The sequence below is a fragment of the Aythya fuligula genome, chromosome 3, assembly GCF_009819795.1.
Source record: "Aythya fuligula isolate bAytFul2 chromosome 3, bAytFul2.pri, whole genome shotgun sequence".
Lineage (NCBI taxonomy): Eukaryota > Metazoa > Chordata > Aves > Anseriformes > Anatidae > Aythya > Aythya fuligula.
The window spans coordinates 29,495,899-29,521,168 of record NC_045561.1 but is presented as its reverse complement, the minus strand read 5'-3'; the positions used below and the strand labels follow the sequence as shown (position 1 = coordinate 29,521,168).

Sequence of the window (25,270 nt, the reverse complement as noted above, 5' to 3'; positions counted from 1 at the left end):
TCCTCCGCCCGCCGGGCCCGGGCCGCTCCGGGGGAGGACGGGGAGCAGCAGCGCCGCCGCCGCCGCTGCCGCCGCCGCCGCGGCCGGGCCCGTCCCCCTGCGCCTCCCCCGAGCACCATAGGCGGCTCCGGCAGCAAGATGTCCAACCGCGTGCTCTGCCGGGAGGCCAGCCACGCCGGCAGCTGGTACACAGCCTCAGGTAACGGGGACGGGGGGGGTTGGGGTGTCGGGGCAGGGGCAGGGCTGTGGCCGTGGAGCTGAGCGCTGCCGGGGCCCGAAGGGACGCCTCGGGGTGAGGAGTCGCTACCCGGCTGCAGGAGTCGCAGCGATGAACGAGGTGCGGAGGAAAATAAACCAACGGGAAATAAATGGTAAAGGCCAGCAAAGGAACCCCCGGGGAGTGCTCGTCCTGCCGCGGGGGGATGCGGGCCGCGAGGTGAGCGCCTGGGGAGCCGGGGGAGGCTCTGCAGGCTCTGAGACAACAATGGAGGGGGCCTGGCGGGGGGAGCGGAGCTGCGCTGCTCCCCGCACAGCCGGCGCCGGGGCCGCGTCGCTACAGGGCTTGCAGCCGTCCAGAAAGGTAGGCAGTGCTCCTTAGAGCAAGCAGACAAAGCCGTGTCAAAGGTGTGTTTAAACGTATGCAAGGGTGTATCAAAACGCGAAGGCTTTGTGGTAGAACTTCCAAGCTCCTTTGTGCTGTTTGTATCTTCGTTTATTCATATGGCAGGAAAATGCCTTGCACAGTGGAACAGCTGAATGACCTTACATACACTTTTGTGTTTTTTTTTGCTACTGGACTTCATACCAAGATACTGCAAATGAAACAAGATCTTTAGTTTCTTCGTAATTCATTTACAAAGCATAGGCACTGTGCTTTCTTCTTTTTTTTTTTTTTTTCTTTTTTTTTTCTCCCCCATACCAATTCAGTGCACAGCTCCGTGAGGCTGCCCCATGGTAGAGTGTGCGTGACCTGTTTGGCCAGTACGACCTGTCTGTGATGGGGCAGCCAGAAGCACGTTGCTCTGGTTGCTTTTGGGCTGCCTTCTGGTTACTGCTCGTCAAGGAGGTGTGAGGTGGCTGCCCAGGCACCTCCAATGCAGGAAAACAAGAAAAAAAACCACAAAACACAATATTAAACTGAATCATGTTGTAACAAGTTCTGGTGACTGTACTTGTAACAAGGTAAATGGTAACTGTAGGGTGTGTGTGGTTGGGGTGGGTGGTTAACGTTACATAGGCTGGAGCTTTGGGAGGTGTTGTTTTCCTGTGTAGGGCTTTCCTTAAACAAGAAAACAGCTCTACAGGAAGAGACATCATAAAGCTATCACGTGCCATCTACACAGGGTATGTGAGAGCAGGAGCCCTCCCCGCTCAGCGAGGGGACTGCCCGGTGTGTGCTGCTGGTGGACTCGTTTTTCAGTGCCATTTAGGGAGGGTCCATAAAAACTGAAGAGGGAACAAATGAGGACCAAGAGGGTATGTGTTCACCATAGACGTGATGTAGCATCCTGTGTTTTAGCCCAACATGGGCTTGTTTCCTCAACTCTGCTGCCTGGGGAAAGTCTGCATTCTGCCATGTGGTTTCAACCTACGTAGCTCCAGGGATGCAGCTGAGGCAGGGATTCGAGTTGGAGCTGTAATAGTTCTTGGGTGCATTCCTGTGATTCTCCAGGGACTATCTTGTCAAGTCTTCCTACCTACTCTCTTTGTGCTTACCATCTAGGCCCAGAAGTGATTTATGGGTTTTATATATAAACCAGTTAGCATTTAAGCTTCCCATTTGCAGCAAACTGTTCTATTTCTATAGAGCTGAGCTTGCTTACACAGGGCAAGCAGATGCTCTGGAAACCCTCATCCTGCTGCATAGCTAAGATGACTGTATTAGCGTTCTCTGCCTGCCCAGAAGGGCAATGAGAAATGTGATTCCTGAAGCACGTGTTCAAAATCATTACATCTGAAAGCATTTTGAAGAGGCTGTGTGAGGATGACCTCAGTTACATGGCAGCTCATCCGGAGGTGCCTGGTACCTGAGGGTGGAACTTCAAGCATCACCATGGACGTTCTGTTGGAGTCCTGGAGTGTTTTTTTTCTTGTTGTTTCCTTGTAGAAGGGTTTACAAGAAATACCGTCCCTTGTCTTTAGAGACTGATCGTTTTTGTGGGGCAGCAATTGCTTCTGCTGAAAGGAGGCTCTCGTTCCCCTTTCTATTTTCTCCAGCTATGGGATAGGCACTGCCGAGCTGTTCTGCACTGGAAAACATAAAGATGCGCTGTGCTCTAGTGAGAATACATCACCTAATTGCATGATGCTAATAAACTTCTCGGAGCCAGTGAGACTGGCTGCGTAATTATGCACACCCAGGCACATCTGCATGTTAGCATGTCATGACTTACTGCAAGTAAACAACTTTTGTTACGTGAGGGAAAGTGATGGCCCAGGTAGAAAGCACTCCCGACTTGTGTTCGTTGCTGAAGTTGCTTTGCAGTGGTGGTATCACTTGGCTTCCTGCGTGTTCTTCATCCAGAACGCCTTGTTGTAAAGGAGAACTTGCTTTGGAAGGTTCTGCAGTTGAGGATGTCGGCAGTCTTGGCTGAATTTTTCAGACCTTCTCTTGTAGAAAGAATTCTTGGTGTGGGGAAGTGCGTGTTGACGCCACAGCAGTCTGTGTAGCGTGTCAGTGGGCTTCAGATGTGGCCCTGCGGAGGTCAGCTTGGTCAGACAGGTAGAGGTGCTGCTCCTCCTCCTCCTCAGCAGCAGCAGCGGTGAGAATGGGAAGCTCTACAGGTAAGCTTCCAGACTGAAATAGTGATATGACTGTTGCCGATACTAGGCTACTGGTCTAAATAACCTATTTTCTCACTTGCAGGCTTTGAGCCATGTGTCTGCTTTTAAAAAAAAGGTTTAAAATGGTATGTGTCAGGCCACTGCTTCTCTGGCACAGCAACCTGGTGTATGGCAGCTACTGAAAACACTTGCAGAAATGAGAGAGAGGCATACTCTGGAAATGATCAACCTGTTGCACTGATCTCACGTAGACTTTTTTCTGAAAATATCATTGCTCTGTGGTGAAAAATATTACACTGATTTATTTTTGGAAGAGAATCCTGCTGGGGTAATTCAACCACCTATCATCCAGACCTCTTGAGAAATTGATTTTGACCAGCAGGGGGAAGGAGAAGATTAAGGACAACACGAAACAAAAATGGTATAATTTCCCACGGCTTCAAATTCGGGACAGATGCATTCCTAGATACAAAAGGAGCAGCTGAAGTGTAACAGGCATGGCACGCTGTCCTGAATATGGGCTATTTGCAGGATGGTGTGGATGCTCTCTCTCAACTTACTCCTTCCTGCGAGTAGGTGCTGTAAGCATTGAGCCAGTTCTGTGTGGAACCGATCCACGCATTGAAGAAACAACAAATATTAGCGTGTGTGTATCCACCTAGCTTTTCTCCTTACTCCGTGCACAGCATGCCATTACAAGTTAGGTATCACAGTTAGGGCACTTAACGTGCTCGGTTAAGTGCTCAAGGCAGCTGGCTTGCCTTGCCTGCCTCCTGGAGGCGCTGACCAAGTGCTGTAGCGCTGCTTAATGGTGTTTGGGAAGCCCTGTCTCAGCCTTTCCCCTGTCAGTGGCATGCTGATACAGACAAACACCAAGGGTTTTAGCAAGCATTTGCAAATCACACAAGCAAAATCCAACTGAGTGTGTGAATAGCAATACTGCACGAGCTGAAATTGGTCCTGGAAAACGAGTTTGTCATTGCGTTAGGTATGGTTTATTTCTCCGATCTCCGTGACTAAGCCTTAGTGGTCAGAGGTGTGCTTTCTGGTAGCCTTTGACCTCAGAGAAAGTCAATTTCCATATGCTTATCAATGCAAACGTCAGTTGTCAGAGTAATTGCTGTACTGGCTTGAAAGGCCATTGCATTTACTGTCTTCCAGAGTGTTTGGTGTGATGAGCCAAGCCAATGTTCTGCCTCCACACAGATCATGTTTGAATGAGGTTAAACCTCACGGTAGTCATTACTGCTGCCTTGGCATATGTGCCCCAGAGGAAGCTGAATGCACAATATACAGTAGGTATATAACACCTTCTGCTCTGGTACAGTCGCTGTCCTCTCACCAGGCTTGCTGCCCACAATTTCAGGGGGAATGCTGCTGCTGGGATGTCTTCTGCTGACCCTCAGAGTTGCGGCATCCGACCTCAGCTCAGCACAGAGGCGCTCCTTTGTAGCGTGTTGGGTCTGAGTCTACACAGATGTAGGAAGGGCGTTGAGGAAGATGGACACTATTTCATGCAAGTTTTTTTGGAAGTCCTTACCTCTGGTGTGCCAGGAGCCCTGGCACATTCCCACAAATTGGAATAACTCATCAAGGCTCATTCATAAACGTAATGTAGGAGTAATTCATCACTGTGGTGTTTGTGAATGGTCTCGAAAGATTGGATCCAGAAAAATAAATACAAAATACACGTGAGGGTCACTGAAATGAGAGGGAGCAGTGACCTGTTGTGAGAACTAGTGAAAGGAGCTTTGTGCAGGAGCAAGGCTGTTAATTCACTGATAACAAAATTGTAATGTTGTGATATTAGCTGGAGCGTTTCAAATGCAGCCAAGCACAAGTGTTCTTACCTTGCAACAACTAACTGCACTGTCTTGCAAATATATAAATTATTTACTTTGCAAGGTTAAGTAATAAGCATTATGGCTCCATATAGGCTCCACTTGTCCTTCTGTTTTATTTTTATTTTTTTTAGAAATCCTGTGGAAAGTGCGTCATTGCTTTATCTTTCACAAATTGATCAAGAAACACAACGTTAATATGCAGACTGTATTATTCAACATTGTATACTGCAAAAGTATACCAAAATAATTTAAAATACAATTTCCGGGCTATTGTTTCTGGATGAGTCACTTAAATACACTTGGAAGCAAGACACTCCAAGTAAAGAATGTGGATTCAATTTTTGCAGTACAGCTGAAAGTGAAAAAGAGCTTCACGTTTGGCGTGCTCCCAATGGTGTTAAACTAGGCCTGCAAGTATCACCTAGCGAATGCTTTGACAAATTCAGATTACATTTAGCACCTAAGCATTTTCTCATTAGAGCCCAAATTGCTTTGATGGAGCTACAAAGCAGAAGGGCATTGGTTTGGATCTCGGAATGGCCTAACTGGGAAGGAAGGAAGGTATTTCATAAAGCTGTGGAGGTGTGTGTTGGCCGATGCTCATAGCGGATGGGAGGTAGTGTTTGACTTTATTTCCCAATAGCTTTCAGCAAAGGCAATTGAAGAGCTGGTAGAATACAGGAAAACTGGGACAGGCTAGTGGGAACTGCCACCAAAGCAGGTTTCAATGCTTTGTTACAGCTTCAGCTTGATTTTCCCTCATTCAAGCATTACCTGCTGTTCTTCTTGCAGTGTGTATAATAGGAGTTTGTGTAGCCTGAGTATAATCTTCGCTTGTATCTTAATGTTTTCTTTTTCAGTTCTGTAGTTTGCGTAAGTAAGCTTCTGCTTTGCTTTTAGCCTGATAGCACTGTTTCATCAGCATTCAGTATTGGAAGAGCCTATATGGTAGCAGCAGAAAATGTGCTCATCAACAGGAATCTTTGAAAATCATTTTCTATTCCTGACAAATCCTAGTCTTCGTACATACAAAGCTTGCTCTTTATTCAAGGATTTGGCCTTTGTTGCAGTTTAGAAACTGCAACAGTTTTTTCTAAAAAGTGCTTTTTTTTTTTTTTTCAAGTGGGGCCTGTGTTCTCTAAAACTACCATTGTATTTTCTTCAGTTTTAACTATGATGATAAACTTGTTAGCCTTCTGTCATGTTTCAGATTGCAGTTTGCCTGCCAAGTCAATCAAATGTTATGTATTCTTCTTCAAAGTTGAGGAGCCAGCAGTTACCTTAATTCCAGCGATGAAAGTAATGTGTGCTCGCCCCGCAAGGTTTTGCTACTACTTACCTTGCTTTTTCTAACACCCCACAATTCCAAAGACTTAACAAGTATATCTGCTGTGATATTTATTATAAATACTTCTAAGCTGTAGACTTCCTCATCTATGGGTAAAGGTAAAGCAAAGATATAAGGACTAAGGTGCAGAAAAAACTGTTGGTTCCTGTACAGTAGCAGATAATTAGATGAGGAACAGCTGGAAGTGTGTAAGCTGGGGACAGGCTCTGCGTTTTTGTTATTCGCCATTTTCTGAAAACAAAACACAGAACACTTTAAAAAAAAAAAAAAAGTCATTACTATTGTTGTGTTCACCACTGCTTGCCTTGCTGCAAGTGCTGTGTACGTGCAACTGAGAGACTCTGAGCAGGTTTCCCAGGTGCTGCTCAGAATTTTGGTTGAGCTTTATGCTCGTCCAACAAAAGCAGCGTTCACTGAGAACGATGGTTCAGAGCAAGCACCGCATCTGGCCCAGCAGCCTGGACAGGTTTTGCATTGCTCTGGCCACAGCAGCCACTGTTACCGAGCTTCCAGCGTCCTGCATTGCCACGTGGCACAGGAGCGCTTCGGTCTCATCCCACAAGGTGAGCTTGCCTGTGGGGAAGATGTGCTAGGTTGGCTTAGCCACAAAGCCTGTACTCTGACAGCTGTAAATTGAGGTGATGAACCGAAGTGCCTGACTGCCAGGTGTCTCTGATTCATCGGATAACATTGGCGTGTATTTAACATGGAAGGATTCCTTCTTGCTTACTGTAGTGGATGATGCTGATTGTAAAAACAACGTCTTTTTGCCAGGAGATTTGTACAGAATCTGTCTGTAGCTGTCTCCATAAATCTGTCTGGTGAAAACTTGGTCTGTACTTGCAATAATTCTTGATTTGGCATAACTTCTGCTAGCTTCCTAAACAAAACAGGATGTGAAATATCCGCAGATAACTCAGCATTCTATAGTTTACAAGCCTGTATTTATAGCTGATGTCATAAGATTGAAATCAGGTCACAATATTATGTTTCAGTGAAGCTTGTGTTTTGTTGCCTCATCTATCGTACATCAATGGAACATCTTCTATTACTGCATTAATGCTGAAGCTGTAGCATAAATGCCAGTGCCTAAAAGTTGACTGAGCATGGAAGTTGCATCCATTTAAAGCTTTCTGTCCTACTAGCCTTTAAAACAAACAAACAAAAAAAAAGTGGTGCTCAGTCTGCTGGTTTCCTCAAGCTGGGCTTTCCACCTGCTGCTGAAGAGGCAGGGACCTCTCCTGTGTCCCACCGCTGCCATAGCTTCAGTAGGCAGCACTATTCCCCCTCCCTGCTCCTCAGCTTAGGAGCTAACTACTTCACTTGTCTCAAGGACTATTTGTCAAGGCTTTATTCTAGTTCAACCTAAATCTGCACGTGAACAAAACTTAGTGCTCTTCTTGAAGAAGCTCTTCATCTCCTTTAATGTAATTCCATATGGCAGAGCATACCTACTGTGGTGATGTGGGTTTGTTTATATTGTATAAATTTAATTAAAGTATTTTGACTTATGCCTTAAGCACTGTCATGTTTGATAAATTAGAAGAAAAGCCTCCCCAAACACTTGAAGTTGATGCTACCAGTTGCTTTTTGTCCTTAGGTAACTTGGTAACAAGAAAATGCCAGTGTTAGGCTGTCCCTCATGAAGTATTTGCAAGAACAGGAAGCTGCAGGTAGGCTGGGGGGCTGGGAGCTCCTGGGTTGGGTTTAGCTAAAAAGTCACACAGATGTGTTGTACTCTCTGTTCTGCCTCTGGGTTACTCTTTTGGAGAAAGTAATCAAATCTCTTATTTCTGCTAACTAAAAAATGAACTAATAAAAAAAACACTGAACAAAAAAAGTGTATCTGCTCATATGGAAACTTGCATTAGGGATCTGAAAAGGCACCATAAAGTTGCAGCGAAGGGGAAGAAATCTGAAAGCAGATTTATCTGGTCTTTAAGGAAAGCCTGACAGAAGTTTCATCCCTTGGGTTATACAGATCGGTTAGGTATTTTATTGCCTCTAGGAAAAAAATGTTAACTTGTCAGTCTGTCTGTGCTCACAGAGTAAGCAAGCCCGGGCATCATGCTCTCCTACATGGCCTTATTCCGCTGTAACATCACAAGCTTGGAACACTCATGTGCAATTTTAGAAAATTACAGAAATTCTGCACTTGGTCTTGAAACTATTCACAGAGTTACCTGATTCGTCCTAAAGATAAATCGTCTTAACAGCTTTCTTAATCAAAAATAGCTGCTCGAGAAGGAGCAGAGGAAGCCACGTACCCTGCCTGGCTCAGGGAATGTCCTGGGGCGCTCTGGGGCTGTCCCAAAGGTTCTGGCATTTCTGCTCTTGGGCTGCCACTGGGCCTCTTTCAGGGAGAAGGGGAAGATGGGGCAGTTGAAGTTTCTGGCTAATGGATATTTAGAGAAGTTGTCTCCCAAAGAGCTTTTTTCAGAAAGTACTAGTATGTATTTTGGGAGAATTAGAAAGTCATACTTCTTGCAAAGTCATTAGTGTCTTCCCTGTTAGATGTATAACAACAGTGCTGACTGGAGTAGAGTACTGCATTGTTAGTGTCCTAGTAGCTTGGAAAGAAGATGGAAATACATCTATTTATTTTTCATTAGCTTCCCCAACAGCTTCCATTTTCTAAGTTGTCTCTGTCCTTATCTCCATTGCATGTCTCTGCTGCTTGTAATTTCCCCAGGCAACAGGAGCAGTAGAACAAAATTGAATTTTTTTTTTTTTTTTTTTGTATTTCCATTGTTTCACAAAGTTACTGCATCACAGCAGTGACAATGGCTACTCCATGCTGTTTTTTTTTTTTTTTTGACCTGTGTATTGGGTTTATATGGTAAAGTTTTGGTAGCAGAGGGCTGTAGGGGTGGCCTCTGTGAGAAGAGTCCAGCAGGTGCCCCCTGTTAGATAAGGGCCAGCTCCAAAAGGGACCTGCCGCTGGCCAGGGCCGAGCCAATAAATGATGTTCATCATTCTACATCAACCCTCATTCTTTGCAACCACAAAGGAGGGTCCCACCCTTCCCTATGAAATGGGAAAAACTTGATAGAAAAAACAAATTGGTGGCTTTGATTTCTTCCTCCCCTCCATCCCTCAGCTTCATCCCTGAGGAGTGACTGGCTGGCTCCTGCAGAAGCTGCCATCTCTGCTAAGTTCTGTGCAGCTATGGGCAGCTGTTTAGACAGCTGTCAACTGGAGATCTGGTCAGTTTGGAACATGGCTGTGAAATAGTTTCAGGAATTTAATTTGATTTTTTTTTTTTCCTGGCAGTTGGTGGCCTAACACCTGCATGGGGAAGATGCATGTGGTGCACAGTGGAGGAAAAGCAGCTTACTGTGTCATAAATTACACACAAGCTCTGCTGACATCCAGTTCTGCCAAAAGCACAGAGTGAACTGAAAAAAGTGTATTTTTCTTCCCTCCTTGCTAATAATAGCCTGTAACAATAGTAGGTTAATGATTTTTACTTGGAGATTTTTGTATTCTTCATATTAAAGAAAGTTGTGCTGTACTTACCAGACTTGCTTCTTCAGAAGTAGTTTATGTCAAAGCTTTCTTTGTAATGAAAAATACTAAAAATGTGCCTTGTAATGTATTTCTAGAAGGCCTTTTTATTCTCTGTTCCATTAGCTGACAAATGATACTGCCGTTTGTTGAGGGACAGAATTTAGGAAACGAAATGTTGAATGCTGGGTTGACTGATTACCCAAGCTAATGTTGCCAGGAATATAGGTACTTGTAGTATATGTTGAGTGATCAGAAGTGGTTAGGGAATTAGTATTAGCATGGTGTTTCCTCACTTTAACTGTCTGCTGTGCATTTACAGTTTTCCAGGTTACAGTATGTAAGTATGCCATCTTTCCATATTGGCTTCTCTTGGCAAATGTTGTTTTGACTTTTTACTTCTGAATTTGGGGAATATGACTACCAGAAGAATAAATCATCTGTTAGCCTCCCTTTTGAGATCAGTAGGCAACCTTTCTAGATGTGCATCTATCCAGACAGCATGAAACAATGAGGGTTTGTTACGGATGTGCAATAAATGATCTTCAAGGCCTAGGAGGTTGAAGCTTTCCTAGTATGAACTTAAACATTATGTGCATGTTGGTTTTTACCCTTTTTTTTTGTTCATTTTTAAGGTTGAAATACGGGGTTTGAAGTTTAAGATGACTTTAAATCTGTTGGACTGTATTTGTTAATTTTGGAGGTATTCTAGGTTTTTTTTTTTTTTTTTTTTTTTTTTTTATGGCTTCAGTATTTCCTTGTGTCTTCACAGGACCTCAGCTGAATGCACAACTAGAAGGCTGGCTTTCTCAAGTACAGTCCACAAAGAGACCTGCTAGAGCCATTATTGCACCGTAAGTTTGAACTTTATTTTTGGTGTACATGTATGAGTTGAGTTGTTAAACAGTTGCTTATTCAGAGTGATAGTTGAGAATGGGTGAAGACTTGCCTGTAACTGAAAAGAATGTTGTGTGGTTCCTAAATATTTCAAATTTGCAGTGGAAGTGGCATAAATCTATGCACGTTTTGGTATATGATTAACTTCCTCTTACAGGTGCTTGGAAGACATACTATTTCCCTAGTGACCCACTAAGACAGGTGGAATGGCAGCCTTAGATGACAACTCTTTCAATGCACTTGTAGTACAGAACTGCTATGCATGTTAAAAAACAAAAAAAGCAACAAAAAGAAGACAACTTTGCAAAGCTTATCAGCTGTAGTGAAACATTTTTCAGCAATCCAAAATGGCTTGCTTTTGTGTTGGAGTTTTTTTAAGCTTTTGTTTATTTTGGTCCACAGGAGAAACAGGGCCAGTGTGAATTATTTAGATGTCATTAAATTTAATTCTAGTAGTAGAGATGTGTAGGAAAAGTACATTGGTTATTCCAGTTCATTATGAGTAGGAAGGAAATGCTGGAAAAAGTACCTTAATTAACTTCCTGTTTTTCCTGTCGTAATACAGTGTTAACATAATGGCAGAACTATTCCATACTAGTATTAAATCTGTGGAAGGCATTGTCCCAGGTCTGCCTTAGTCTGTCATAGGAATATCTGTAAAGAGCCCTTTCAGCTGTGGGTTAGGTAACTTGGGTTCTTTTTCCGGAACTGCTGGATGTCTTTCTATGGTCTTGCCACAGTGCTTCATTCACCCATGCCTTTCTTGTGAAGTGGGATAGAGCTAATAATGTTTTGTGAAAGACTTAAAAATTTTGCAACAGAGGGAGCCTTTCAGAAGACTCTGTTGGCATTGTCAAATAATTTACCTCGCTGATTCACTTGATCTCAGTTGCTGGTTTTGTACCTAGTGTGTACAATAGTACTGTTCTGGAGTAAAATCCAGGAGTAATTTTGAGGATGATTTGCTCCAGGTATCATCCGTGTATGTGAATGTGCACATGCATACAAATACAAAATCCTCCAGCAATGCCAATGGGGAGTGTGCATCTTCAAACATCCTGCATGTTCCAGGACTTGTGGTACACATCACTTTGTGTCATTCTCTAAAAACATTGTTTGGAAAGCTCAAGTTGAGCTGTTGCAAGGTGCTGCTGAGCAATAATTAGCTGTTTTCTACCACCTGGCCTGGGACCTTGGACAGTGGATGTTCTCTGGAATTAATGCTTTTAGCAGCTCAGCCGGATTTTTTTTTTCTTCCTGTTTTTAACAGCCTTAAGAAAGATCTTAAGTTTTGGATGTTGAGTTTGAAACAAGTAGTTAGAATAATTACAGGTGTTTCTGGAGCAGAGTTGTAACATGAGGCAAAATCTGTAGGTGAGAACGACAGGAAATAAGAGCATGTCCTGTTCTCTGCTGTAGAAGCTGCAGTGCTGCATTCCACTCCTTCCCACGTGCCCGTTTATTCTGTTGCTGAGGTGCTCTTCGTTGACAAAACCGTTTCTGTACTCCATTTACCTGTTGTAACATGTAGTTTGTTTTTGCCAGACCCTTCTGTCCTTATTCAGTCACCAGAGCATGGTCAGGAGAGCTTTCTCCAACAGCTTGCTGTTACCATGTCTTATGGTTGTGCTTTTAGGGTTCCCATGAGTTTCTGGTAGTATGCGGTTGGATAGTCTGCCCGCTAGTATCTTTTACAATTAAGGACAGGTACTTTGATCAGGAAGCTGACATACCAATCACTGCCAGTTATTTGACGAATATATCCCATGTAGAAGACTGTACCAGTGCTTTCCAGCTCTTCCATGAATTGCTTTTTCGATCATTCTTGTTATTTTTAGTTGTTTGGACATAAAGATACTAACATTTAACAATAGTTAAAACATCATATATGTTGTACAAAATGTTAATGCATTAAATTCTGATTTGCAGCCATGCAGGATATACCTATTGTGGATCTTGTGCAGCCCATGCTTACAAACAAGTGGATCCTAATATTACGTAAGTATTGAATTTTTTCTTTAGAAAGCTTGAGATGATTCTTAATGCAATTCTTCTTGTTCTTTGTTTTTATACCTTGAAGTACTGATTTTTTTAATTCTTTTTAGTCTTTTATACATCTATTACTCCTTTTCCACCTTGTAAATGCTCAGTTTGATTGGATCTTACAAAAGAAAAAAATTTGCAGTATTTTTGAAGAAGAAAATGTCAAGCGAAATTTTCAAAAATTCTTCAGAATTGTTGACAACTACTTTGGAAGGGAGGGGCCAAAGGTGTTCTTCTAGCAAATAACACACAATTTACTTTGATGCTCCAATGCTTTTATAAAAGCCTGAGCCTTGTTTATTTAACTGGTTGCAGGGTGTCTTTGTTTCTCTTTTGTGGTTTGTTTGTTTGTTTTTGTGGGAGGTTTGTTTGTTTTTAAGTATAACAATATTTGATCACAATTCTGCATTGGTTTTTCAGTGCAGGATTATGGGCTGAATGCTACCAGGATTCTCTTCTGCTGTGGAGAAAAAGTGACCATTGTGTGTATATAATATTTGAAGTCAGTGAAAGTTATTTGTTGTAATAATTTTAAATGGACTTCTGTTACTAATAGCACCACAGTTTAAAAATCTCCAAATTAAAACAAAACAAAACCCCTCTGTAGTCTGTGCCTGCCTCTGAAAATACCAAGTCATTTATTCTAGAAAGAATTAAAATTCTTACATATTTGGACTGCAACATTTCTTTAAAAACGTCTCCAGTATTTACTTGGAGCGTGCGTTTGGCAGTGCTATCATAAAAGCTGTGTTTATCAGTTGTTTATGAGAAAACGTAGTACTCCCCAAAGACAGTGTTTTGTATACATTCTAAGCTATTGTAAACGAAGTGAAGATAACTTACACTGTGACAGAGAACTGGTTTCTCTAAAGCTTTCAGACCGAGTTGCATCCCCAGGTTCAGTGACACAGTGAGTTGACTGAACTTTCTGGATCGTTTGCTGGTTTACTGCTTTGAATGTTTAGAATTTGGCAGAGTATAATTAATCTTTCAGCCAAAGTTTTGAACACTTGAATTTTTTGTTTGTGTTAGCACTGTCAACAGCTTTAGTATTTTAATATTGATTGCTATAACATTCCACATGCAAGGGGAAAAAAAATATCTTTCCATGCATCCCATTGCTTTAGCTGAGTGCAGAAATATCATCTTAGGATCTTGATTTGGAAGAAGTTCAATTTCCTATAGATCTTCTCAAGTCTTGTGGCAGGAGAACTCTAACATCTAATCAAGAGCCTTGAACTGATGACTTGATGAAATGAGACGATGATGATGATGGGTGAAAGCTTCCAGAATCAGCTAATGCTATGAAAGTGTGGGTCCAAATCCCTGTCGTTAAGGCAACAGCTGGGTAAATACAGCCTTTGGGAATAGCTTTACTTCAAGTTTTACCAAATTCCAATTTAAGCCAATCAAATAAGTGAAAGGCTCTATAAAGATGCTAAATCGATAATCCTCAGTTTGGGGGTACATGCCTGTAGTTGTTGACAGTGATGTGTAACTGCAGGTTGAGATGGTCCATGACAAGAAACCAAAAATCTATCGTAAGGGGCTACAATTCAGCCTGCAAATGAGTCTTCTCAATGGCTAATGGATTAGTGCCCTCTGATATGTAACCTGTGTAAGAGGCTTAAGGCTACGTGACACATTATTGAACTGATTGAATCATTTCTCAGATACTGAGCAAGGCTGGATCATTGATTGATCCGTGGTCTCATGCACAGTAGAGACAAACTCTACCATTAACCACCGGGTAACTGCTGAAAGTATCACTTTGTACGTCAGCGTTTTTCTGAAATTTGTTGCTCTGAACCAGGTCTCTGTGCAATTGCTGTTGTCTAAATTCTGGGCTTTTTTGTTAATCGTTGTAGCCGAAAAATTTTCATTCTTGGGCCTTCCCATCACGTGCCCCTTTCCCGATGTGCACTTTCCAGTGTGGACATTTATAGAACACCTCTGTATGATCTCCGAATTGACCAAAAGAGTAAGTGCCTAATAAAGCTTACGTGTTGTAGACTGCTGAGGCTTTAGTACTAACCGTGGCAGTGCAGTGCTGAGGACCCTCGCATTGTTGGGCACGTCATGGCTTTTTTGTGGCATACAAATGTAAAACTTTTTACTCCAATGAAAGCTAACTTCTGGAAGATCCTGGTGGTTGCAGGCATCGCTATATTAAAATCTGAATGTGTCTTTTGCTCCTGCATGTAAAGAACTCTCAGTCTCTGCTTATCTTTCCCGTTACGAGTGTGCGCCTGATGGCAAATGATCTTTAAAAGGGATCTCAATTAAAAAGTGTTACATTTGAGTAATAGCCCCCTACACGCCTCTTCAACCGTTCTGTACAGTATTCTGTCTGCAAAGAAGATAGCACTTGAGTTGGTTCGAGTTTATTTCTAATGATGGAACAACAAGCTAGCTGTGCTTGGATGCACTATTGCACGTGACTCTTTCAAAGTAGTGAAGTACTTAGAGAACTAAAACCTTTAGTCCATGAAACACCAATCTTTCAGACTAAGCTTAAAACTGCAGTGAAGATGATCTTGATGTTTTAATATTCATGTATTTCAAGGCATACTTAAATAATACACTAGCGTTTTCAGAAGAGCTAATTAGCCAAATTTGTGTTGCTGTTTCATTATGGCTGTGACGAATCAAGCTAGTTCAGGCTTTCTCCACAGTGCCTGCAGACATTACCGTAGGTAACAAATATTTCAGTTTTTGTAGAACTTCTTCATGGAATGGAGAACAAAGCAGAGCCCTACATCAAACTGTTCAGGAAGCGGACTGTTCTCCAATGCAGAGATCACTCTGTTTGCATTTCAGCAAGTGTACTTCAGAGGAGGAAAGATAACCTATAGGTGTGGATTACTTAGTCAGTTTTTGCTGTCTCTAGACCTCATAGTTCAGTTAATGGTAAATTTGATTAAAGAGCAATATGTCCAGCAATGACTCAGCTAATCAACTCTTTTTGAAACATTATGATGTAGTTTGGGAAAATAAGAATTCAATGATTAGACCCATGCATGCATATCTTCAAATGTTTTATTCTGCTGGTTAGATTTTGTATCATAACTGAAAATCTTTCTGTATACTAACTAGGCCACTGATTTAACACACTTATTTGTGAATTGAGTAAGCTATGTTTGTGTCTCTGACTTTAATGTAATTTTAATCCAAAACTGAATTAAAAAAACACAAGTGGTTTATGTTGACAACTCTTGGAGGCAGGTAACTTGATTTAATGGACTTGGTTTTGATAATGATGCACTGTATTTTGCTTTTATGTTTGGGGGTAAAAATAACTATTTTGATTCATTTCAGTTTATGGAGAATTGTGGAAGACTGGAATGTTTGAGCGTATGTCTCTACAGACAGATGAAGATGAACACAGTATTGAAATGCATTTGCCTTATACTGCTAAAGCCATGGAAAGGTACTAGGGCTAATTACTACTTGTCCAAGAGTGAGCACTAGGCGCATTAAACTGCAGTTGAAACATTGAAGGTACAGTAGGAAGAACTAATACCCTTTATAGGGATTTTCTTACTGCAGTCCCTCATCTCCCAGTAAAAAAATTGGGGAGGAAGGCTCGGAGATGAAGATTTCTTGCAGTAATAGAAACTGTGAGTGGAACAAACTCCTGAATAATGAAATTGGAACACCCGTTACTAAAGAGTTTATACATTTATATTGATTTAATAGAGTTAGTATTTGACTTTCTTACAGGACTTTTCCTGAATAGCTGATTTTTTTTGCCTTTTTGCAAGGCGTTTCTGAAAATTTTAAATACTTATGGGTGTTCCCTGTGCAAGTTTAAATTTGTTTGGATCGTTGACATCAGGGGTCTGTCTACAACTGCTATTTCAGATGAGTACTTCAGAAAAAAAAATATGATTATTAAAAGTAGAGTTTTTTTGTCAATCTTCTCGTTTCCTGTCTTATTTTACTTTTCCTCTATGGCATTTTAAATTTCTGCTGGAGTATCAATATATATCTGGCTGCCATCTTGAGCATTTTCATAGCTCTTGGAAAAGTACCCAACATTTGTGCAGCGCTTACAGAGAGAATTTCATTCCTTATTAATTAGTTCCACTGCGTCTTTTCTTTTTTTGTTGCCCTGGTGTTTTCACCTTGCAGCAAAAATAGATGCTGTTTTGGGGAGGGAGTTGTTTTGTGAAATTGAAGTAGTTTGAGGCTTTAAAACAACTTCATAGTCTGATTTTATCAAATTAACTCTATTTTTAGTTCAGTAGTGTCCTTGTAAGTCATTCTGCCATTTGTTAACAAGCCCTAAAAAACCTTAAGATGCCAGTTAAATTACAACCTTTTTTTCTTTTGCTTGTAAGCCATAAGGATGAGTTTACTATTATTCCTGTGTTGGTCGGAGCACTGAGTGAGACAAAAGAGCAGGAATTTGGAAAACTCTTCAGTAAATACCTAGCTGATCCTAGTAACCTCTTTGTGGTTTCTTCTGACTTTTGCCATTGGGGTAAGTTTCGCATCTTTTCATTATAGTAGTACGATAAATATTTTGTATTTCTTTTTAAAGAATGTCTTTTGTAAAAAGTATCTTAATTCCTTGTAAATGTAGCTTTGAAACTTAAGCACCTTGGTAAAGCTTAAAAAAAAAATCTTTTTAGATTTGGAACAACAGATTAAATAATAATGTAACATCTTTTCAGTAGAGTGGAGGAAAGAAGTGGTGAAGGTGTATGGTTTATAAGCATCTCTTCACTGTTGGAATAAAATGTATCTGAAGTTTCTTGCTTTTTTTTTTTTTTTTTTTTTTTTTTTTTTTTTTTTTTTTTACCCTTAAGCATCTCAATGGAATTTGCAAAGCTAACTAGGTAAAAAGTCACTGGACATGGCAACATCCCCCTTTGCTGGAAATAAGTTTTGTATGTTTTATTGCTGGGTAAGATAGCAAATGGAGTATTTCTGCCAGTTCACCAGAGTTACCCCAGTTCATCTTGGTGGCAGAACTTCCAAAAGCCTTGACTTCTGTCCTTCTGCTTTAATGCTTTGTTTTCCTTATAAGTGTGACAATAACTGGAAAAGGAACTGCTTCAGAAACATATGTTTGATATTACACAACAGACCTTCTTCTCTTTTTTTCATGGTCATCTTTGGTCATCTTACGTAATTAAGTTCATATTTTACTCATCTTTGAACTGTGGAATAGCTGGAGCTATATAAGAATGACCTGTGCTCTGTTGTGGCTAACGAACCATCCAGAACTGTTAATTGAATTATCATGAACTTCTTCCTTTAACCTTTATTTACAGTGGGTATTCTTGTGCAAACACAAGTAGCTTGACTCCAGAGTTTTCTTTTGCCTAAAGAGGGATAGTTTAAAAAACAAATAAAATGCTGCTTTACTTGTTAATTTATAGAATTGGAGTCCAAGGCATTAACAGGCAATTAATAAGTGGTACCGCAGTGTCGTTTCTACATAGCAGGTTTTTCTTTTCAAGTACAGCTGCCCTTCCCATGTAGTTTTTTTTTACTCCAGTTCTGGGCTGCTACTTGGATGATTGCCCTAGAATTTCCTCAGTGGAGCTAAAAAGTATGAAATAAATGAGGATTACTACTTACAGATGTTATAGTTTCAATTACTTTGTAAGTACTAGGGAGTGTTTTAGCTACAATTTTTCCCTTTTTTATTTTATACATGATTTTTGTTTCAAGGTCAGAGGTTCCGTTACAGTTACTATGATGAATCCCAAGGAGAAATTTATAGATCCATTGAGCACCTAGATAAAATGGTAAGTTTTCAGATTTGGTGGAACTAACTAACAAATTTCTCCTGTACTTGACATTACTTTGAACACTTTAGAAATTTCTCTAATAAAGTATTGCAGATTAGTGATTTCCATGAAATGTATACTTTGCTTACCAGAGAAAGAACTTAGCTGTTGTTTTTAGCTAATATCTTCTGTTTTACTGAGTGTGCACAGTCTATTGTGGGTACAATCTAGTAAACGTCACTTGAGAATAAATGCATGTTCACCTACTTGAAATCCGCTAGTGTAACTGAATTTCTGTCCATACACCTTCTTATGTTTATGGGAAGCAATGAAAATTATTGAGTATTGTGGTAGTTCAGACTCGATAGCTGTCATAACTGCATATTGAAAGAGCACTGTCATTATGTCAATGGTTTCAGCATCGCTCATTTTGAAGAGGGCAGTCTGTAGTGGATTGTGCTCGTTAGGAAAATGGAAGTCCCTGTTTCCTTGGGAGTAGTCTTACCCCCCCCCTTCTACTCTGTAGTAGGCGGTGGGGAAAAGTACTAGGCCTTACTTTGTTCCAGGTTTGGCAGAGGGCTGGAGGGAATGCTGAGTGCACAAAAGAGCATGATGCCAATTTTGTTGCATTTTCTTCGCAATCAATCACAGGAGCCATTTTAAATGAAAAAACAGTTGTTAATTTTCAAAACTATATTTAAACTACGGAAGAGAAGCAATTCTCCTGGAAACAAATGGCTTTAAAATTCAACTAAAAATATCAGATAATTTCTGTAACTTTTGTAAATCTCTTGGAAGAGACAGCTGTTGTTATTTAGGGCATGTTTTTTATTATCTCCTCCTGTTCATGCCCCCCTCTCCCCTCCACTTGTCTTGAAGGAGTAAAATAATAAGTCTGTTGGAAAAATCTCTGGATTTTTTTTGCTTTCTGTATCCGTATTAAGATCTTTGGTTTTCACCACTCATTGCTGGAATGGAAATAGAATAAAATTTGCCTTTGTTCTACTTCCGCCAATTCTAATAATTCCCGTTCTCAGTTGAGAGGTTTCTCTCTGTTATGAGGACGAGTGTTTTTGTGGAGTCCCAGAATTTGCAGCTCTGTTTGTTTTGTAGGAGAGCAGATTAAGGTGCATTAGCAAACATTGGTTTTCTCTTGCTAATTTCTGCACTGAAAGCTTGTAAGAGGACTGGACTTTGGCATTTAATTACTCTTGGTGAATACATTGCTTTGTGCTAAATCTTACCTTTTGTAGTTACTCAGCCAACAGGAAATGACACTTTTTGTAACACTGCTGAAAATGATGCATAGTGTACGTGGTTTACTAACTCTACTTTTTTTTTTCAGTCTCAAGTTTAATTTGAAAGCTAAACATGCTGCATGGCAATACACTGTTTTTTCCCCTGTGGTCTAATACCATGCATATGTGGATATATGATTCCACATCCAAACTCTGTGCAGAGCAGGTTAGGCTTGTGAGTTTTGGAAATTTCTTTCTAGCAGTATTATGTGATCATTGGGACATCGGGCACAATGCCACGAAGATCTCCCTGTAATGCTCTGCCAGAGGAGTTCATTCAATTTTATGCGTTTTGCTCAGCTACCTCCTCTTTCCTTAGATGAATGTTAAATTTTTCTGATGTGATTTGGCGTGCTAAAGAGACTCATTGTTATAACCACCAGGCTTCTCCAAAGAGAAAGTAATGTAAATCCCCTTATTAGGGGACAACAGTCTCTTACTTACTTAGACCAGACCTTAAGTGTGTGTGAGATTTTCCTAGCTAGTGCATGAGCAACGCGAAATGTTCTGGGCACTGAAGATTTAGTAATCTATTACCACTGTGAGGAATTTCATTTACTTTATTTTATTTAGAGCCCTTAGACTCAAGCATAAAATATGCGGAGTAGTAAATACTCCTGGGGAAGCATCAGCTTCTCCGTGGCAACTCCTACTGTGAGCACGCCGTTGCCCTGGAGGTGCCTCAGTGCACCCTGCAGCGTGACCACAGCCAGGGTACGCGTCCTCCTGATTAACGGGGGGGCCTTGGGGAGCAATCCTCAAATGGAGAGCTGCAATGAGGCAGCTGGTGCACAACACTCTTTGTAAATCACAGCCTGATACTGCCAACTTCTTACAGAAGAGCTGGGGAGTATTCCCTAATAGATCACTGAAGAGTAATTATGCGTTGATTATGGCTAGCCAGAAAATGCAGACTGTGTGCTTCAATCCGCTCTGCCAGGTTGCTCATTTTCTATCTAGTTGTGAAACCTTCCACCTCCATCAATTCAATGGGAGGCTTTTCTTTCCCTGAGTACTGAAAGGGGAAGGGACATGGGGGAGGATAATGCAAAGAGATGTGCAGAAGCATTGCGCAGCCTCGCTGGCTTTTGAGGTGGCTCCAACGAAATGCTGAGCTCGGGAGGTTTCTGCAGTGCTGCTCCCGTGTGTTAGCACCTCCCACGGTGCTTCAGCCCAGGAGGAAATTTTAGCTTGGGCATAACCCAAGACGGTGAGTTTGTGCCTTCCGTTCTTTATTGTGTCCAGCCAGTGAGCTTCCTTTTGCTTTTTCATCTCCTGGTCCCACTGATTCATACATGCAAGGAGGAGTTGGACTACCTGGTGCTGAACCTAAGTTTGTTCCCAGTTCCATAGGTGTGCTACTACTAGTTTTTTGGTATTTAAGTAGGAAGAAGCAGCTGAGGTATCTGGTTGTAAACTTGAACTGCTACCAACCTTTGACTGGTTTATGGGGTAAAATAAGCCTGCGGGGGGTGTCTCTAGAGTTTTTGTGAACTGGTAGATACTTGGTCCTGGAGGGATCATTTTGTAGACTGTAAGTGCTTTTAATGATATGACATGCAGTACGCTAGGGTATTGCAGATGCCATTTATAATGTCTGGGTAACTGAGCTGTGCTATTGCTGTGGGGTGCCATAATAACCATATGATAAGCTACAGAGCTGTGCGATAGTTTGCATCTTTATTGTGTGATTTTTTTTGTCATGTATTTTAATACAGCTGGACGTGATTCAGAACAGTTACATTGAATGCTGGTAATTTCTGACTAGCTTCATACTTCTTTCCAGAATAAACAAAACACAACCGGACAGAAGTATTCCCTTCGTTCCATTCTCAAAATCATTTTTAAACTGAGAAACAACCTGGGGAGTCTTTGCTTCTTTGCCAGAATTCAAAAATTTTAAATATATGTTAGTTCAGTACAGCTGAATGCTGACAGGGTAATACCACTTTGCTATGGCTTTTCTTAAATCCGTGGTGCATGGAGTTTGGATGATATTTGCTGGGATGAACTGTGTTGTAGCTCTAAATGTTTTGCAGTGCTGATCTGTGCACTGAAATAAGCTTACAAGGCATTCTGACAAATCCATGTCCATTCACTTGAGGCAAATACTCAAATGCATATGCACGGTGTGTTCCGATGACTTATGGCTATAATATACGCCCCTCAATTGAGCAGCCATTCTTTGTTTAAAAAGTCACAGGAGTGTTTACTAATGGATAAAATATGTCCTTACGTGCTGTTCAGTATCTGACAAAGTGCCTTATGCATGTTTGCTCCCACTTGAGACTACAGATAAGATTTTGGGTCTACTTTCTCTAGCTGTGTATTGCCATGTGCTGTTTACAAGTAAGTGAATGGTTCAAAGACGTGTTTCTTACACGTCTCACAAATGTGATGATGTCTGTGTAATCACTGCTGGTCAGAGAATAGCTACCTGTGTTTTTTGGCAATCGTTCAGGTTCTGTAGGTCTGGAGTGAGTAACAGCTGTAGTTACCAGCTGGGGGCCCAAACACCCTGTCCACGACCCTGGAAGAACTGAACTCTTGCCAGCAGTTGGTCAGCATAGCTCGGTTTTATTTCTTCGATAAAATCAATCTCTGTATGAAATCATCTGATGTCTGTTTTTATTTAAAGCTACACAGAGGTGGTGGTTATGGTTGCTGTTACCTACTCCTCCCTGACTCTCTGGGGAAGCTCTAGCTCCTCCGTGCTAAGCTGTGATCCAGCCTGAATAATTGGCGTCTCTGCCAGATCAGCTGACGCCCTTGCAGAGTATTTGAGAGGTTTCACTCCTGAGGTGGAGACTTCAGACAGACTGACTGCTTCAGGATTTCTCCTTTTCTCACCTACGCTTTCCTAAAAGCGGGGAAGGGGTTGGGACAATAAGAGAAAGAGAAGCCTTTGGAGAAATTCTCTCTGATCTTGCTTTCTAATATTAGACTTCCTATTGTTCCCATGCAAAGTGTATTTTTTATGGTCTCTGAGGAAAACCTCTGTTTCTTAACTACATGCAAGAGGCATAGCTGTCTGTTGTACAGAATTAGTAAGTGTCTGGGGCTCATTTACCTGGTGAAGGGGATTAATCATCTTCAGAGGGAGGAAAAACAGCAGAGAATGGAGGCTAATAAAGCTAAAATAGCAAAGCCATGATGAAACCCAGACAATAATTAAGTTAGGCCTGCTTTAAACTACTTTAATCGTATTTGCTTTGCTAGATGGGGATAGAGCAAGAATAGTCTGTATCTGCCAGTTGCAGGTTTCTTTTTGCCTTTTGAGAATGCAAATGTTTGTCTGCGTGGAAAGCTTTATTTGTATCAAAGTGTTGGCTTCGACAGTATAACTAACTGAGGGATCATGGGTCTCACTAAGATGGAAAAAAAAGCCCGTCTAGGTGTGACGGCCTCATGGAACGTGGGGGCATCGTCTCCTGGCTCGTAGGGTTCTGTTGTGCACCATTGTGGTTAGAGATGTTCTGCATCTGCTTTTTATGCTCTGAGCAGACGACCAGCCTGTGCACAGGTCAACTGCCTTGAATGCTTGATGTGCCCAGGGTACGTGTGTATTGATGGTTTGTCAAGGGCGTTTGGATATCTGTAAGTCTGAGGCAAGTGCTCTGTAATGATCCCTGTTAACAGGGAGAAGAGATGGAGGAAAGCTTCCTTCTGCTTTGCTCTTCTTGTAAACTTGTTATTGGAGTGCAAAATCCTATGAAAGCAGGGCATCTGTGGAGGTGGGGGTCATCTAGTCTGCGGGAGGAGCTTTTTTAACATCAGCTTCATTGAGGTCTACAAGGATAGCTTCACAGATCCTTGGATCATTGACAGCTTTGGAAGAGCTCCTGCACTTTTTGCTTGTTAGGAGGTGGCAACAAGAAGACTACAAGCTAGACTCTCACATACTGAGATTCCCTTGATACCCTTGTTAGAACATAGAGGGTTTTTACTTCTCAAGTGCTCTATGTTGTCATAAGTAGGTGATGCATGAACACCTGCTTATGTGTGAAGTAATCACGGCTATCAATTCTTTTTCAGGGTATGAACATTATAGAGCAACTAGATCCTGTATCTTTTAGCAATTACTTGAAGAAATACCATAATACAATATGTGGAAGACATCCTATTGGCGTATTATTAAATGTAAGTAATTTTTGATCTGTTCCAAAGTACAACTTATGGCAAAATATTTGCATTTGTTTTAAATGTAATATTGCTAGAGTATTCCTTAGCCCTAAGGTGGCAAGCATTGAATTAATTTATTTTTCCCAAGTGTTCTCAGTTTGGTTTCTAATTTCCTCGTCTTGCACATAGGCAAACGCTCTTACAAGGGCAAAGGTTTTCAGTTGCCTGAGGGAGATGAGGTGCCGCGTTCGTTTTGAATTTCAGTGCAATAGTCATTCACTTTCTCTTGGCACTTAAAACAAAATCCATCTCCATGAAGTAGTACATACTGCTATGAACCAATACTTACAAACAGACTTGATGTATATACTTGTCCAGTATTGCTGTTAGCTAGCTATCATGAGTGCCTTGTGATGTCTGACAGTGTTTTTGAGTTTCTACAAATATGATGAGAAATTGCCTCTAAGTATGAGTGCAGTGCACTGTTAATCTGAACTAATTGACATAAATTTATGAGTGAAGTGGTACTTTTCTAGCTACCATATTTTGCTCTGGTGATGCAGTGCAGGCATAAACCTGGCTTAACTTAGTTGTTTAAATTGGGTCACAGTTGCTTTACTTATGGAGTGCTGCAGATTCATCATATTGCTTGAGTGAATCTCCACTATATTTTTAATGTCATTTAAGTCTAAAACATGAGGCATGTTAACCTTTTTATGGGGGAAAACTTAATTCACTGGAAATGTATGAACATCATCAAGAGGAATCTTTTAAAGTGAGCCCTATAAAAGTTTATATGAGCAATACCAATATTGGGGATGCATGTACCAAAATTCAGTACTATGGCTTAACTCTACATAAATATCCAATTCTTAACCTCAAATAATGATTAGTTATGCAATTAATCTCAGCTAAACTGTTGGTTTCTTTCAGTTTTCACATTTAATATACTTGATACGTTCTTTTTCCTTAACGGAAAAAATGCTGTCGAAGAAGTGTTAATGGTGGTGTTTTTTTCTGGTTATGCCTGTTTCTGTGTAAATTCCCCATAGATCCTCTGGAAACCATGCTTTTAGTTCTGTTTTGAACAATTGTTTGGTATTGCTTAATATAGCTGCATGGATATACCTAGTGTGGTGTGGGGAGCATCGGTGGATGAAACAGCACAGAAATGGTTTAGTTCCACAAGTTACTCAGAGGTTCTTGTTTTATTAAGGGAGTGTGAAGGAATTCCCAGGGGGGTAGTGGGAGGACTGAGATCTAGAAAATGTCATGAAATATTTCACTGATCCTTTTTTTTTTTTTTTTTTTTTTTAACTCTTCTCAGGCTATCAACGAGCTCCAGAAGAATGGAATGAATATGAGCTTTTCATTTTTGAATTATGCTCAGTCAAGCCAGTGTCGAAACTGGCAAGACAGCTCAGTGAGTTATGCAGCTGGAGCACTTATGGTCCACTGAACCTCTGAATGCTCAGGGATGGCACCTGCACACACTCTGTATACGGGGTCCCAGCCTAGCCCTTACAAAGATACAGTCCCTGGTCTTTGGGTATACTGAAACCTCAAACTAATAGAACTTTCTTCTTTTCTAGTAGGTGTAGTCCTTCCTTAGTTTCAACTCATTTAAAAATGCTTTCTTGTTTAGGACAATGGAAGGAAGGCTGGTATCAAAACATTGTGGGT

General features: G+C 41.1%; 1 protein-coding gene across 2 annotated transcripts; it reads left to right on the top strand.

The window, feature by feature from the left end:
* Window positions 1-49: 49 nt before the first annotated feature.
* Window positions 50-25,270, top strand: MEMO1 (mediator of cell motility 1). 2 transcript variants are annotated; one of them, XM_032184973.1, is made up of 9 exons: window positions 50-199; window positions 10,256-10,337; window positions 12,310-12,378; window positions 14,292-14,404; window positions 15,742-15,853; window positions 16,767-16,909; window positions 18,109-18,185; window positions 23,501-23,605; window positions 24,915-25,270. In XM_032184973.1, the coding sequence occupies exons 1-9, from the start codon at window positions 139-141 to the stop codon at window positions 25,044-25,046; spliced, it is 894 nt and encodes a 297-aa protein (XP_032040864.1). In that variant the 5' UTR covers window positions 50-138; the 3' UTR covers window positions 25,047-25,270. The 2 variants fall into 2 exon arrangements, with proteins under 2 accessions (XP_032040864.1, XP_032040863.1); XM_032184972.1 differs by lacking the exon at window positions 50-199 and adding an exon at window positions 7,604-7,649.

Coding starts and splice junctions, on each gene's coding strand:
- MEMO1 (XM_032184973.1), top strand. CDS start 139: ATGTCCAACCGCGTGCTCTGCCGGGAGGCCAGCCACGCCGGCAGCTGG. Junction 12,379..14,291: donor CAAGTGGATCCTAATATTAC/GTAAGTATTGAA, acceptor TAATCGTTGTAG/CCGAAAAATTTTCATTCTTG. Junction 14,405..15,741: donor TCTCCGAATTGACCAAAAGA/GTAAGTGCCTAA, acceptor GATTCATTTCAG/TTTATGGAGAATTGTGGAAG.